General features: G+C 38.2%; 1 protein-coding gene across 9 annotated transcripts in view; it reads left to right on the top strand.

The window, feature by feature from the left end:
- The window catches only part of dock4b (dedicator of cytokinesis 4b), a 222,183-nt gene that overhangs the window by 162,074 nt on the left and 44,728 nt on the right, over positions 1-15,381 (top strand). For 7 of the 9 annotated variants that reach the window (XM_041780988.1, XM_041780986.1, XM_041780985.1 and 4 more), the window contains exons 34-41: positions 1,713-1,739; positions 2,136-2,231; positions 2,327-2,387; positions 6,904-6,997; positions 9,926-10,074; positions 11,633-11,719; positions 11,843-11,947; positions 12,212-12,353. In XM_041780988.1, coding sequence (XP_041636922.1) covers positions 1,713-1,739; positions 2,136-2,231; positions 2,327-2,387; positions 6,904-6,997; positions 9,926-10,074; positions 11,633-11,719; positions 11,843-11,947; positions 12,212-12,353 — 761 coding nt within the window. The remainder of the gene's footprint in view (positions 1-1,712; positions 1,740-2,135; positions 2,232-2,326; positions 2,388-6,903; positions 6,998-9,925; positions 10,075-11,632; positions 11,720-11,842; positions 11,948-12,211; positions 12,354-15,381) is intronic. The other 2 variants (XM_041780989.1, XM_041780984.1) reach the window with 1 other exon arrangement.

The following is a 15,381-nucleotide window of genomic DNA, read 5'->3' as shown; positions in this document are numbered from 1 at the left end:
TGTAATTAATTGATTCTAATTGTGATTCACATTCACACTGTATGTCTATAACATAAATGTGAATCCAAGTGTGATCTTGATAAGTATTTATCAATATACATACAGTGCTGTGAGAAAGCATCTACCCCCTTCCTGATTTATGTTCTGTGTTGCATATTTGTCACACTTAAATGTTTCAGATCATCAAACTTATTTTATTTTAGACAAAGACAAACTATCGATCAGATTTAAGTCCAGATCTCCTGATTTGGCTGCTCCTAAACCTTCTTTTTTTAAGCTGTTCAGAGATGGACTTGCTGGTGTGTTTCAGATCATTACCCTTTTCCATAACCTAAGTGCACTTTAGCTTGGTTGGAAACTCTCATCAGGATTTTCTGGTAGAGAGCAAGATCCATAGTGCCATCAATTACAGCAGGTTGTCTGGGTCCTGAAGCAGCAAAGCAGCTTAATCACACTACACACTCCTTCCAAAAAGTCCAACTTCTGTCATGTCAGTCCACAGATTTCCCAAAAGTCTTGGGGATTATCAGGATGCTTTTATTCCAATGTGAGACATGACTTTGTGTTCTTTTTGGTCGGTAATGGCTTTGGCCTTGGAACTCTCCCATGGATGCCATTTTTCCCCAGTCTCTATCTCATCGTTGAACCATGAACACTGACCTTAACTTGAGTCAAGGGAGACTTGAAGGTCTTTAAATGTTCTGGGTTCTTCTGGGACCTCCTGGATGAGTAGTCGATGTGCTCTTGAAGTCATCTTGGTAGGCCAACCACTCCTGCGAGGTTCACCACAGTTCAAAGTTTTCTCCATTCGTGGTTACTGGCACTCACCATGGTTCGCTGGAGGGCAGGTCTTTAGATGCTGTTTGGGTTCTTTTGTGACCTCCTGGATGGGTAGTTAATGTGCTCTGGGAGCCATCTTGGTAGCCCAGCCACTCCTGGGAAGGTTCACCACTGTTCCAAGTTTTCCCCATTTGTTGACAATGGCTCTCACCGTGGCTCCATGGAGATTTTTTAATCTACTCCATTTTGTCAGATAGGTTCTATTGAAGGGAATTCTGGATTCAACAGGTCTGGCAGAATTCAGGGCTGAGTGTGGCTAGGAAAATTGAACTCAGCTTTCCAAAATAACTCATGATTTACAAGATGGGGTAATAACTTTTTCCACATAGGCCAGGTAGGGTTGGATTGCTTTTTTCATAAATAAATCAAATCATCATTTGAAACCAGAATTTCATTTTTACTCAGGTTATCTGTTACGTTTGTTTGGTGTTCTTAAACATTTAAGTGTGGCAAATATGCAAACAAAAGAGAAATCAGGAAGGGGGGAAATTCTGTTCCACAGACTAAACTGTAATTGTCCTTCTTGTGTTTCATAGTCAATCATTCTTCCTATCATTTACATGTTAAAAATAGTCTGTATCGTTGCATATTATTAACACAACATACTAAAAATGTGCAATATGAAATTAACATTTATCACAATAATGAAAATAGCAACATGTAGAAAAGGCAGAATACAAATTGGAGTTAATGTTTACAGTTTTAGCCGTTTTTCTCCTTTCTTGCTTAATTGATTGTTTTGATTCTGTTCCTTGATTTATTTTCCTGCTACTAACTCCACTAACCCCTAAAACTAACCTGTGTGTGTGTGTGTGCTGATATTAATCGTATTAATATTAATTTATTCCGCCTATGCTTCCCGCCTGGAGTAGAATTCCTCTGTTTGGTCCGTACCCTAGGTAAGACGCTCTTCCTCTTTGTTCTCTCTGTGTCGTCTGTGTGAGGGGAAACGGCGGCAAGGGCAAAAAGCTGCTTGTCTCGCTGTGTTTGGTGTGTTTTGTCTTCTCCTCCCGGCCCAGTCGAGATAACCAATCAATTCCAAAAAAAAAATTATTTAGGGCAGCCTTTGTGATATTCTGTGGGTATTTTATTGTGCCAGCTCTCACAGGCAGGCGAACAAGCATAGGTGATAAAAAGTGTGACTGGGATTAATTTCCTCTTTGCTTCACCTCCTTTTCTTTTGCAGTAATTTCTTCTTCTTTTTCCCTCCCCCTCCTTGCCACCTTTCCTTTCCCATGTGCTCTTCTTTCCTCCTGTCTCTTTTGATCCTTACATCTCTGTATCTCGTCCTGCAGCCTGCTAAAGAAGATTGAGAGAGAGACGTGGAGGGAGAGCGGCATCTCTCTGATTGCAACCGTCACTCGGCTAATGGAGCGATTGCTGGACTACAGGCAAGTGAAAGTGTATCCTCTTAGAAACATGCATACATGCTTTATCCAAATTCGGTCCCCAAATCTCCTTAACACTTTCTTTGATGATGTTTCAGAGACTGTATGAAGCTCGGAGAGGTTGATGGGAAAAAGATTGGATGTACTGTCAGTTTACTGGTGAGTAATCAGGACTCTTAGGCCTGGTTTAAGCTTCTGCATAGAGTCATCACTATAGTGGCCTACACTGTTGTTAACACCACATATTTTTGCATTGGTGTGTCCATTGTGCTCTGTGATTCTCCACCAAAATGCTACTCAGCTATCCCGTATTTATGCCAGTTCTGTCCTGTTGCCACATTTCCTGCTTGATTGTGTGCAGGAAACCATATCAGCTGAGCATATTACAAGCAGCTGTTGATTATACTGCAAGAAGAAAAGAGAGGAAGCATAGAAGGAGATGGAAAGTACAGCTTCTGAATCAACTTAGGCAGATTAAAGGGGAGTTTTTGCACTATTTAGAGACATAGATGAGGTCTCACTGGCACTCATTTATCAAACTTGTGTAACCAGCGTAGATTTGGGTGTAGAAATCCTCTTACAACAGCGCCCACATGTGATTTATAAAACGTGCATATCTGGTCAATCACAACGTACAACTGAGCGGCTGCAAAACCTGCAGTGGCTTAAAACAGTCGTCGTTTAAATAACATGCTAGGGCTGAACGATTTGGGAACTAATCTAATTGCAATTTTTTTACCCAGTGTTGTGATGGTGATTTAATATGCGGTTAGGTCTGAAGTTCCTCATCTCATGTATTTTCCAACAAAAACTTTGGCTGGGCAATTTTGAAAAAATATGTAATTGTAATGATTTTGACTCATTAGGCAAATTGGATATGAACTAATGTTTTAAAGGGAATGATAATTTTAATATAATTCTCATATATAACAAGAAAAACAAACAAAAAAAATAGAGAAAATAGGATTTTTTTTGTACACTATTCTTAAAATATGCCACTAGAATGATTGCATAATATATAATGCATAACGTCTCTGCTGTAAAAACGTTTTAAACTGGTATTTAGACACAAATTTCAGGTTGAAGAAATATTACACCTTCTGCGAATTGAAAATTGCAGCAGGCCATATTGTGATTTAATCTAATTTGCGATTAATTGCCCAGCCCTATAACATGCCCCTGTAAATTAGCAGTTAAACCAACCTTGCCCCCAGAGTTTACTGCATGGAGATACGTAATAGAGCATAAATACCTGCTCTCTCTATTGTGGTTTCAGTCCTCAAGTCAGAGAAGTAAAAGAAAATTAAATATTTGTTGATTTTAAGCCTAAAAAAATGACATTGAAGTGAATCCGAAACACAGCGTGTGGAAGAAAATCCCTGATGCAGGTAACAGCAATATTACATCTCCAGCTGATAAGCAAACATTTAATTTATATGTCCCTTATATATAACTTGTATATTTATATTATCATAATTCTTCATGTTCAGTTTAAAATATGATCAATATTCTTTACATTTGGGTTTAAAAAACATGATCAGATCTGAATTTGGGGGTATATATATATATGTGTGTGTGTGTTTTTGCTATTTAAAGAAGTTGCATCAAACAGAATGAAGCCAGCCTACTGAGAAGAGTTGATGTGATACCTCAGCTTCAGGTATTATTACTAACATAGGCTATTATTATAATAATACAAAGGCTATTGTAACTATAAGACTCAGGGGCAGACGGTGATACACTGGTATAAGGCGCAGATAAACTGCTCTCTTCTTCGGCTACTGTTCACGAGACTTAAAAAGAGATTTAAGAAAGCCTGAAATGTCCAGTTGCCTATAAAACAAATAATTGTTATAATTTCTATTTCTAATCTGAATAGATTTCTTGCCAAACAAATCAGTTGTAATTCTTACATTTTACACAGCAGGGTTAGGATTTTTCTGCCAGGCGTCCCTTAGGCAGATGAAAATATTTCCAGGCCCCCATAGCCCTTGCCGAATACATCTATGTGTAAAAATGTCAGTCACATAAAACCTCAAAACTTTGAAGAAATAACAACAATCATCACCTCAAACAGAGTTTTAAAAATCTGACTCTCTGAAGATGAACGATTCCCTAAAACTAAAACTTAGTTAAAATCTTTTAAGATTTACGTCTTGTGTCCTGCAATAGTTTCAGTGACTACTGCGGGCTTGTTTAACCTACATGTCTTCTTGAGTCTTGGATGCAGCTGTGAGACTGACGCTTTCAGGTCATTTTCGATGTCCAGCTTTGATCTGTATTTTGTCTAGCAGAAAAAAAAAAAACTCACACAGGTAGGATGTTGCAAAAGGGAGGAGTGCGTTCAGGGTTCTCCTGCCTAACAGTGAGTACTTAAAATGCAAACAATGTCTCAGACCTGAGCTGCAACTGCGTTGTTGCTTCTGAGGTGACAACAATGAACTCCTCTTCTTCAGTGCAGACATCATCAGCTGGTGTTGTTTAGCCTTGCTTTGACCAGGCAAGATAGCAACCACAAAGAAGAATGTAAACAATCAAACTGCAGTTACAGCTAAACTGTTTTCTGTCTTAACATTTAAATGGATATACACTAGTTGATGCAAATGCTTACAGCAGTAACTCAATGAGGTGCTGAAGTATGATCTGCTATTCCTGTGGTAGTCCTTCAACAAAGCATTATAAAGTCAGGGATTTTATTTCCAGAGCTCAACAAACCTTTCCTTGATTGTCATTCACTATGACACGCTTCTCAAAGAAATGGCTGAATTTTTGGAGCTGATGGGTCCTGAACCCCACATCTATCAGACTGGGCTATAATAGTGCTTAAAGCATGTAGTTTAACCTTTGTTTTAATGAGTCTTATGAAGGACGGCACAGGGATCAACTTTTAAAGAGACACCTAGGCATGCTTCCATTGCAGCGTCATCCCCGATTGCTGAAGAACAAGTAAACAGCTTTACAAGACAAAAGGGATAATGCAAAGTTTAAGTTTCTGTCTAAATCTACATCTGTTTAAGAAAAAGAGCTATGAAAGAAAATCCCAGTGAATACCCATGCCTTATGAAATAAATCTGATCAACTCTCTATGAGTGTTGTACCTCTAAAGTAGTTAAACCATTCTTTTATGTGGAAGTCCAGCAAAGAGCAAAAATTTATTTTCTGAACTAAATAAAAGACATTACCTTGGAAATAAAAGTGAGCTCCAAATGCTAACCCCATTTTTACCTGCCTTAGTACTTGAAATCAAGCTTGAACCATAAAGTACATGGCACCCTAAACTCACATGCAGCTATAACTTGCTCTTTACATACTATCAAAGTAAACAAACGAGATCTGATGTATTTGATGACTCTTAGCTGCAGTTGCTGCTCTCTTGGCAAGAAATTAAGCGAATTTGTTTCCCAAAAGATAAATTGTACCTTTACATTTTGAGAATTTAACAAGGGTTTCAGTTTGTTTGACTCACCCCTTTTGCAGTATTTAACCAATTTAGCCAATGAAGTATCAATCAGTCAAACTTTATTTATATAGAACTTTTCATACAAGACAATGTAGCACAAAATGCTTTACAAACAGATAATTAAAAAAAGATAAAAGGAAATGCGACCCAAACCCACTCCACCCAACCCTCTAACCCACCCACCCTGCAATCCATACACAGTATTGGCAAAATGCATCATAAATGAAAGAATCCATAAGAACAGGAAATGTTTGTATCCAGTACGCACCGAGGAAACGCCATCTTAAAGGTTTAAAATGAGTAAACTCTAGAGGTTAGGTTAAAGTGTAGAATAAAATATCATCAAATAAAATTAAAATGAAATAAACATAAATAATAGAAGGGTGCTGTAATGAGAATTAAAACACTAAAAGGTAACTTAAAGCCGTATGCTCAAATAGAGAAATAGAACACTTAAAAAAAACTTGGGGGGGAAATGATAAAACAAGAGGATAACCCACTAAAAGATCATTCTGAAGTTAAAACTGAATAAAATAAAACTTAAATTACTAAAACACATTAAGATGAGTAGATTAAATTCAGGCAAAAGCCAGACTTAAAAGGTAGGTCTTGAGTTTGCTTTTTAAGACATTGAAGTACAGACCATGAATGATTTTTCTGTCTTTAATTTGCTTTAGCTTCAAGTCTTATGGACTTTCCCTCATTTTCTTGATGATGTGTTATCTGAAAATAGCAGAACAGAGCATGTTTGCTTTTAATTTCTTCAGTTTCAGCCATCATAAGTAATTTAACAGGCTTAATTTTTTGAGGGAAATTGCTGAATACCCAATCAGCCTTTTTGTTTGACAATGGTTAGCTCATGCTTGTATACTCTAGGTCAAAGTGAGACTCATTCAGACATAAAAAGTGTATTTTTCCTTTTATTTTCTACTTGTTGAATTTTTCAGTTCTTCTGCCCACTAGGTTTCCTTACATAACAGCAGCCATCTGTAAGAGCACCTGGTTGTGTAGGCAGATGGATCAGGAGTCACTGCAAATCTCCAGCTAAAATATAACGTTTCACCTCTCCATAGAGCAGTCTGTTACTTTTTAATATTGCCTGTCATTTGCATCTCTAACTTGCTCCGTGAATTTTATTATCCCTCCCTCCTTCATCCTCCCCCTCTCTCTTCTGTGATGATCTCTGGCCACCGAAACACCCACTTCTTCTGCCAGAACTTCTACAAAACGGAGCTGAACAAAGAGGAGATGTACATCCGCTACATTCACAAACTCTACGACCTGCACTTGAAAGCACAAAACTACACAGGTACGCCTAAAGGAATGAAGTTTGTAAGGTTGTGGGTGTTAACAAATTTTAAACATTATACTGGTCTTACATACATTGTTTATACACATTTTCATTCATTCTGCTACACATTTGATGCACAATGCAGGTGCATCTCAATGAATTAGAATATCCTAGAAAAGTTTATTTATTTTAGTAGTTCAATTCAAAAAGTGGAACTCGTATGTTACATAGATTGATTACACACAGAGTGGAATATTTAAAGTCTTTATTTGAATTTATGGCTTATGAAAACTAAACATTCTGTCTCTCAAAAAATAAGAATATTTCATAAAACCAATAAAATAGGACTTTTAATACAGAAATGTTAGCCTTGTGGAAAGGATGTTCATTTATATGCATTCAATTCTTGGTTGTAGCTCCTTTGCATAGATTACTGCATCAGTTTGGCGTGGCAAGGCGATCAGCCTGAAGCACTGCTAAGGTGTTAGGAAGCCCGGTTGCTTTGATAGCATCCTTCAGCTCGCCTGTATTTTTGAGTCTGGTGTCTCTCAGCTTCCTCTTGACATTCTTCAGACATTCTCTACGGGGTTTAGGTTCAGCAAGTTTGCTGGCCAGTCAAGCATGGTCCTTAAACCAGGTATTGGGACTTATGGCAGTGTGGGCAGGTGCCAAGTCCTACTGGAAAATGAAATCAGCATCCTTATAAAGCTGGCCAGCAGAGGGAAGCATGAAGTGCTCAAACATTTCCTGGTAAATGGCTGAGTTGGCTTTAGACTTCAGAAAACATAGTGGACCAGCACCAGCAGTAGACATGGCTCCTCAAACCATCACTGACTGTGGAAACTTTACACTGGACCTCAAGCACTTTGGATTCTGTGCCAATCATCTCTTCCTCTAGACTCTGAGACCTGGATTTCCAAATGAAATGCAAAATTGACTTTCATTTGAAACCAGGACTTCGGATCAATGAACAACAGTCCAGTGCTTTCTCTACACCTTTGATGTTGTCTCTGGTTGTGATTTGTGATCACAGTTGTGATTTATGATGATATTCATCTATGTGTGTTGCACCAGTAGCATTGGTGCTAGCATCCTGGCTAACAGATACTTTGTTTTGGAGCTGAAAAGTCTGTCTTTTATTGGGTCTCATGTTTAAATAGTTAAATTGTGCCACTTTTTTAGCATGCTTTTGCCACTTTTTTCTAAGCATTTTTGCCATTTATAACAGATGCTCACCAGCTTTTGCCCTTGTAATCCATATGAGCTGTCTTTTGGATGTTTAACCTAGTTTAGACACCTTCTAGTCAGTATTAGTCTATTTCTGACATGTTTTTTTCCAATTAATACCAAGTTTTGCCACTGTTTTTAATACTTTTAACCCATTTTGCCACTTATTGCCCAGTTTTGGGTCATTTCAGAATAATTTATTTTCCACTGAAGTTCTCACAGTTTTAGTTTGTTTTCTATGGAATTAATACATAAAAATCATATTTCCTCATTTGATATGTCCGCTCCTTGTGAAATTCTCCCTAATTCTTGAATGGGTTTTGCTTGACAGTCTTCCCTTCTCAAGGCTACCACACCTTTTCAACTTTCCACTCAACTTTCTGTTCATATGGTTGGATACAGCACTCTGTGAACAGCCAGCAACTTTGGATACTCACCTTTTGTGGCTTACCCTCTGGTTCTATGATACTGTATCCCACTAATCCAGACTGAGAGACCATTTAAAGCAGTGTTTTCCAACCATTTGTCCTTGGAGCCCCCCTGTCATATGCACCTAAGAAGAGCAGTCCCCCAAAGGACCCAAGAGAGAAGAAAAAGTGACACACTGATGCCAAAAAAACATCATAGATTTTAACTATTTCACAGATAAAACCCTAAAAAGTATCTAAACACCTTTGTATAAACTATGAAATAACTTCTTAATCATGGTTCAAGTCAATATTTGCAACCAATGGTTCAGAGCAGGCCTATTCAATTAGCGGCCCAGGAGCCACATGCGGCCCAGAACCAACCCCCAAGTGGCCCAGCCTGTGGTCATGCAACAGATGCAGAGGGCAACCTGTTTCACAAGTTTTCATAAATTCCCACAGTACTTCAGACAGTGAAAGCAACACTCCATGTAGCCTAGCAACAGTCTACCTACGATGCACTGCGTTTGTTTTGAAGCGTAGCCAGCAATGCTGACAGAAGTAACCCCAAGATACAGAGTATAAAACATGTCCTTTTCAACTGTAGCTACAACTGTGAAAATTTAGTTTTTCTGCACTTTAAGATTTGCCTGGGTAAGATGTGACCAAAATCATTGTTTACAGAATTTAATTTTTTTTCTTTCCAGTTATTTTATTTTTATTCAAGTGAAAAAACCTTTCTGCTACCTCAGGCTGTTAGAATACAGCTCTGTTGTTGTGTTTTCATGCACTCTTTGTTGTGCTTTTGTCATGTTGCCAAATTTAAAAGGGAGACTATGAATAAAAAGTGCATCCTTTTCATCAAATTGATCTGTATGGTCTGAAATTTGGCATTACCAGCTGCTTACTGGGCGCCAAAAATGTCTGGCCCGGCTACATTTCTTGATTTTAAAATTTGGCCCAGTTGAATGTGTAATTGATAACCCTGGTTTAAAGGCTCAGAAACCTTATCAGATGTTTTGGTGTGACACCATTAGTTTACAATGTTGAACTTTTTAACAGTAATCTAATTTCATGAGATACTGAACTTTGGCTTTTTGTAAGCTATAAGCCATGATCATTACGACTGAAAGAATCAAACACTAAATTTTTCACTCTGTGTGTAATGAATCAATGGAATATATGAGTTTCACTTTAGAGTTGAGGTGCTGTAAAAATCAGTTTTTCTGGGATATTGTAAATTATTGAGATGCACCTGTATTTCCTGCTTCTCCTGCTGCTCTTTCATGTGTGATCTGTTGCTTGTTTGCAGAGGCTTCTTACACCCTGCTGCTGTATGACGAGTTATTAGAATGGTCAGACAGGCCGCTCAGAGAGTTTCTCAACTACCCCATGCAGAGTGAGTGGCAGAGGAAAGAGTATCTGCATCTTACCATCATCCAGAACTTTGACCGGGGGAAGGTAAAAGCAAAATCTTTACACGATTTCATCCTTTTATTTTGCAACATTTTAAACATGGATTCCTCTTTTGAGATAGTGTATTGCTCACTGCTTTGGCACTAATTTCACGGGTGTATTCTGTATATTTAAAAACATATAGGGTTTTTACTATCAATTGCTACCAAAAAGGTTCATTTTTGGAGGGGGGATTGATTGATTAGAATATGAACCTCCCGCTTCGAGGACAACAGCCTCTCTACATGGGGCCAACAGATATAACAGCTAGACCGCTGGCACCCCAAAGCTAGGAACTTTTAATTGTTTTATGTTAAGAAGCATTGTTGCAAAACAAAGCTTCTCCCTCCTTGATCATATTGTGCTACGGGAAAGTAATCGAAGGAACAGCTCTGTTTTTAATGACGCCAGCTCAGAGTAACACTTCAGACATGAGCTTTAAAACCAGATGGACTAATGGCTTCTTAACACTGCTTACTGCCAGTGAATGCATCACTCCTCTCTGGCAGCGATAGCGCACTCTAGCTCCATCGAGAAAACTTTTTACCATACTGAAACACCATGTCAGCTTCTCATGCATATTCTAGAGTAACCAAAGTTCATGCAGCTATATTAATCACTAAAATCTCCTCAATAATACATGACTTTAACTCTCATGGAGAAGTGCACTCACATAGTGAGCTGAAAGAAGCAACAGGATGGAAGATTACAGGGCTGCTTCTTTTGTGCAGATGTGACAAATTAAATCCTTTAAGAAGAAAAAGCAGAAATATATGTCACTGGCGGTCAGACATTTAATATCTTCCTGTTGTGAACTGTGACACCGGCTCGAGGCATCAACACCTCCTCGGTTTAATCAGATGAAAAGCCGGCGGCTGTAATTAAAGGGGGATCTGTATCGTCCTGCTTCACTCCTATAAGAAATATTGCAGGGCATGATAGTGGGGAGACTGACAGGTGAAGCGTGACTTGCATCTGTGAATCAGTTTAGGGCTTCAGCTGAGAATAAACACTAAGACTGGCAGGATTTGCTTCACTTGTGTTTTTCTTTATTCCTCCCACTGATCTGCTCCACTCTTTATCCTAACTACCTCTGCCCTCATTCTGCACTTTCACTGAAAAGTGGCATCATGGAAGCCCTCCAAATCACTCACACCCACTAAAATAAAACTTCATCATCCCAGAAGAAAAAAAGATAGCTCTACGGAATCATTAAAACTGCTCCACTCGTTACTCATAGTCCAATTTTCCTTCACATTCATGAGCTTTGCCATCTGCCAGCGCTGCCGCGCGGGGACTTGAAGGCAGCAGGAAAGGAAAGCTTTTCATTTAATTAGCAAGATGGCTGGGTGCTGCATGTACCTGCATGGAGAGCTTTCTTGATATTGTTGACTCACCAGTGCCCCCTAGTGGGGAGAGAGAGTTGTTCAGCAGCACTGCAGAGCATTAAATCAGTTTTACTGATTAGGGATATTGATTCTGTCTCACATATATTCCCTGAAATTATATTTTCCTCACTAAAAATCAGAGATCAGAAGAATGAAAATGAGTATTTCTATTTCAGTGTTGGGAGAATGGGATTATCCTGTGCAGAGAGCTGGCTGACCAGTATGAGTCTTATTATGACTACAGGAACCTGAGCAAGATGAGGGTGAGTTCTGCACATTTAACAGTCAATGCACAGAATTGTGACATGATTTTGTCATGCACTCACTAAATAATCTGCTTTTAAATATTTTGCATAACATAGTTGGTTTATTATTCCAATCCTCAGATGATGGAAGCCTCTCTCTACGACAAGATCATGGACCAGCAGAGACTAGAACCTGAATTCTTCCGAGTGGGTTTCTACGGCAAGAAGTTTCCTTTCTTCCTACGGGTAAAGACATCTCCATATTCCCCTTGTGTCATGAATATTAAGTTGAAAAGAATAACCTCTACAAAGAAGAAACAGACCTGCGGGAAGAATGAACTTTTCTTACATAAGACTCCTCCATTGTGAGGTGACATTCAGCAACTCTTATTCAATGCCATTTAATGATGTAACATGAGCTGTCCTTGGTAAAGGTTTGCAGTGGAGGCTGCAGCTGCAGCGTGCGACCACTAGATGTCAAACTAATTCCATGCTTTCCTGCCTCTGCAGAATAAGGAGTTTGTGTGCCGCGGCCATGACTACGAGAGGCTGGAAGCTTTCCAGCAGCGGATGCTTAACGAGTTCCCCCACGCCATCGCCATGCAGCACGTCAACCAGCCCGATCAGACCATATACCAGGCAGAGGCTCAGTGTATCCTTTAGAGATGCAAAATACTCGCACACAGGTGGAGAGCATGCATTCTAATCAGAAAAAAGTGCAACGAAAACAACAGCGGCACAGTACACATGCACATTTGCACACAAACATGAGCTGTCACACAGCATTCTTTGTGTTTACATACACAAAAATTGCCTGTAATGAGGTACGCTCTTCCACGCACAGTGACTCCATCTTTTTCTCGCCTCATCTCTTTCTTGTCATTATCAAAGGCACATTTACAGGAAAGTGCACACACTCAATATATTTCATATTACCTGGAGTATGCAGAATCTCACACAAGAAAACAATCAAACCAGATACCCTCATCCATATGCAGAGACACAAACCAAAGCACTCGATTCTCACAGTGAATTTTTTCACAGTGTAATGATTCACTCACAGCACCATCCTTTTGCTTTCTAGTCTCCAGATGAGGAGAAATGTTGACTGTCATCTGGGTTGCTACAGCTAAATTGATGATCTTTACATGCAGCAGTGAGTTATGTAAAAGCTGAAAGACTCGTAAAGATAATTCCACCAGTGTAAGGGACAGTGGGTAAACTGGATGTTTGAAAGCAGAGCAACATAAGAAAACACTGGACTAGAAGCTGAATGAAGCACTTCTATTATATTTGAATGTAGATGTCATACCAGAAAAATTAAATAAACCAAAATCAATACCTATTATGATAAAGGGCAATTAAAATAGCATTCATAGGCACCGTTAAATGCTTGTTTTTTATTTGACAGAAATTGTTAGAAACTCCTTCAAATTGTCTAAATTGCAAAAATGGCTAGCAATCTTTTGGTAAGAAGCAAACTAGACTATTCTACTCAGTAAAAGTAGAGTTATTCAGGTTAAAATTCACTGGAAAAAAGTAAAAGTACTGATCTTTAAATCTATTAAAGTACAAAAAAAGTATTAAATTCAAAGTTTCCTTTAAGTACTGATTAATAATAGTAATAATTGCATTTTTTTCAATTTTGTGATTGAAAATGTAATTGTGTGTTTTACAGCAAACACAAGCAATAAATCATTCTATCTGATAACCAGCACAATATGAAATAGATTTAACTTAACTAGTTCTTTCCTGTAGGTCAGGCCTATATGTAAGAATGACATAACATGATGCATGAATCAATATGCATCACAAATCTTTGTTTATCTACTTGGATCACCGTAGTAAATTGACTGATTTGTTTAACTTTAAGCCTTCTAAGCATTCAATATAAAAACAAGGACTAAACAAGTCTGAAAAATATATCTAACTGTGATTTTTTTTCTCATATTACAGATGCAGTGTGAATTGTTGAGTTGTAGGGATCAGCTTTCTATTTCATTCTCATTTTAGATAAGAAAAACATTTACAAAAAAAAGTTCTTACATTTTTGCAGACTATTCTAGCAGAAATTGATGCTTAAATGTTTGCATGATGTGTAGAGCATAGTATCTCTGAAGCAAAAAATTGTATTAAACATTTTTTATACACATACATTTTACAACTTCTGCAATTTGAAAATCCCGCCTGGACATATTGCGATTAAATCTAAATTTCAATCAGTTTCCCAGCTTTAGTATCTACTTAGGAGTTACTTACAGTGTGATGTGGAATAATTCTCTCTATTGTGTGGACAAGAGTACAAGTTACAAGTACGAGTACCCCCAAAAAATACTCAGTTCCCCTAACATGAGTCAGTGTAATTAGTTATTTTCCATCTCAGCTATGGAGATAATATATTTAGGCAGTTAACACGGTGCGCTCTCTGTTTTACTTATGGCTGCTTTTGGTTGAAAATGTTACCAAATTTATGTTTTGTTTATTTATTTTTTAAGCATTCTCAACTAAAAGAGATTGTCATGGTTGCCGTTATTCCTCGGTAACTGCACACGCGCACCTCGATAGCGGCTCCGTCACGTGTTTTGTTGCTCTGATTGGCCTGTAAAGATGTGACACACAGAACGTTCATCCACTCACACTCCGAGTTTCTTCCAAATCCTCTGCCTTTTCCCAGATGGATGTGCTTCACACATCCATCTGGTGTGTCAGGTTACAAAGCTCCAGCTCTTGGTGTTGTGTTTTCAAAAGCACAGGAAATTTGTGATGGCCCTTCCATTACTGAACATTTCTGAGTAGAAGAGTGCTGACAGCATTCAGAAGAATAGCAGAGCATTGAATTGTTTCTTTGAGGATATTTTGCGAATAGGGCTGTAAAAAGATTGAAATTTGTAATTGTGATTAATCTCAGGATTTCTGTAGTTAATTGCAGTCATTCACACCCTTTTTTACACATTCAAAAATTTCACTGTTCTGCACTTAAAACTGTTAATGTGTCATTTTTGTCCATAGCTGAGGATAATGGACTTATTAGGATGCTGACCTGCATTTATAGATAAATCGAAGACTTAGCCTTGGAAAAAATAACTTATGGCTTGAAAAGAAATAAGCGACTTGTGTACTGAGCTTTCTGTGAGCTGTTGTGGACTAATTTTACTTCACCGTGCCTGCAGAGAGACGCTGACAAAGATTAACCAAAGTTTGTTGAAATGGATAACAAAGCATGAGATTAATTCAGGATTATAAAGAATTAATGCACTAATTGCAGATCATAGTAAATTATGATTAATGGGGTTAATCTCGATAGCCCTAGTTGCCATACAATGCTAACTGATAGCATTGGTTTTGAATGTTACCATTACATAGCAGAAGATTTAGTATAGAAGATGTCTGGAAGTAAAAAAGAGCTGTGCAGCTTTATAGACTGTATTGTTGAAATACAGTTATCCATTTAAAGCTTTTTTCTTTAAATATGTTTCAGGCAACTTGCCCCTGAAATCTTCCTGTGTCCCTTATTTACATGTCTCCTAGAGCAGGTAGTTCACCCAAATGAGGATAGCTATGTGCTTCATAACGTGCATAAAGATTGCAGTGCTTGCACATCAGCTGCAGAGTTAAACATCATCACTGCTGCCTGTTTTTGGGTCTGCCAAGAAAAAATTCAGATAAAGTTGAAGGGAAAA

The sequence above is a fragment of the Cheilinus undulatus genome, linkage group 23, assembly GCF_018320785.1.
Source record: "Cheilinus undulatus linkage group 23, ASM1832078v1, whole genome shotgun sequence".
Classification (NCBI taxonomy): domain Eukaryota; kingdom Metazoa; phylum Chordata; class Actinopteri; order Labriformes; family Labridae; genus Cheilinus; species Cheilinus undulatus.
This window is presented reverse-complemented; position numbering and strand designations above follow the sequence as displayed.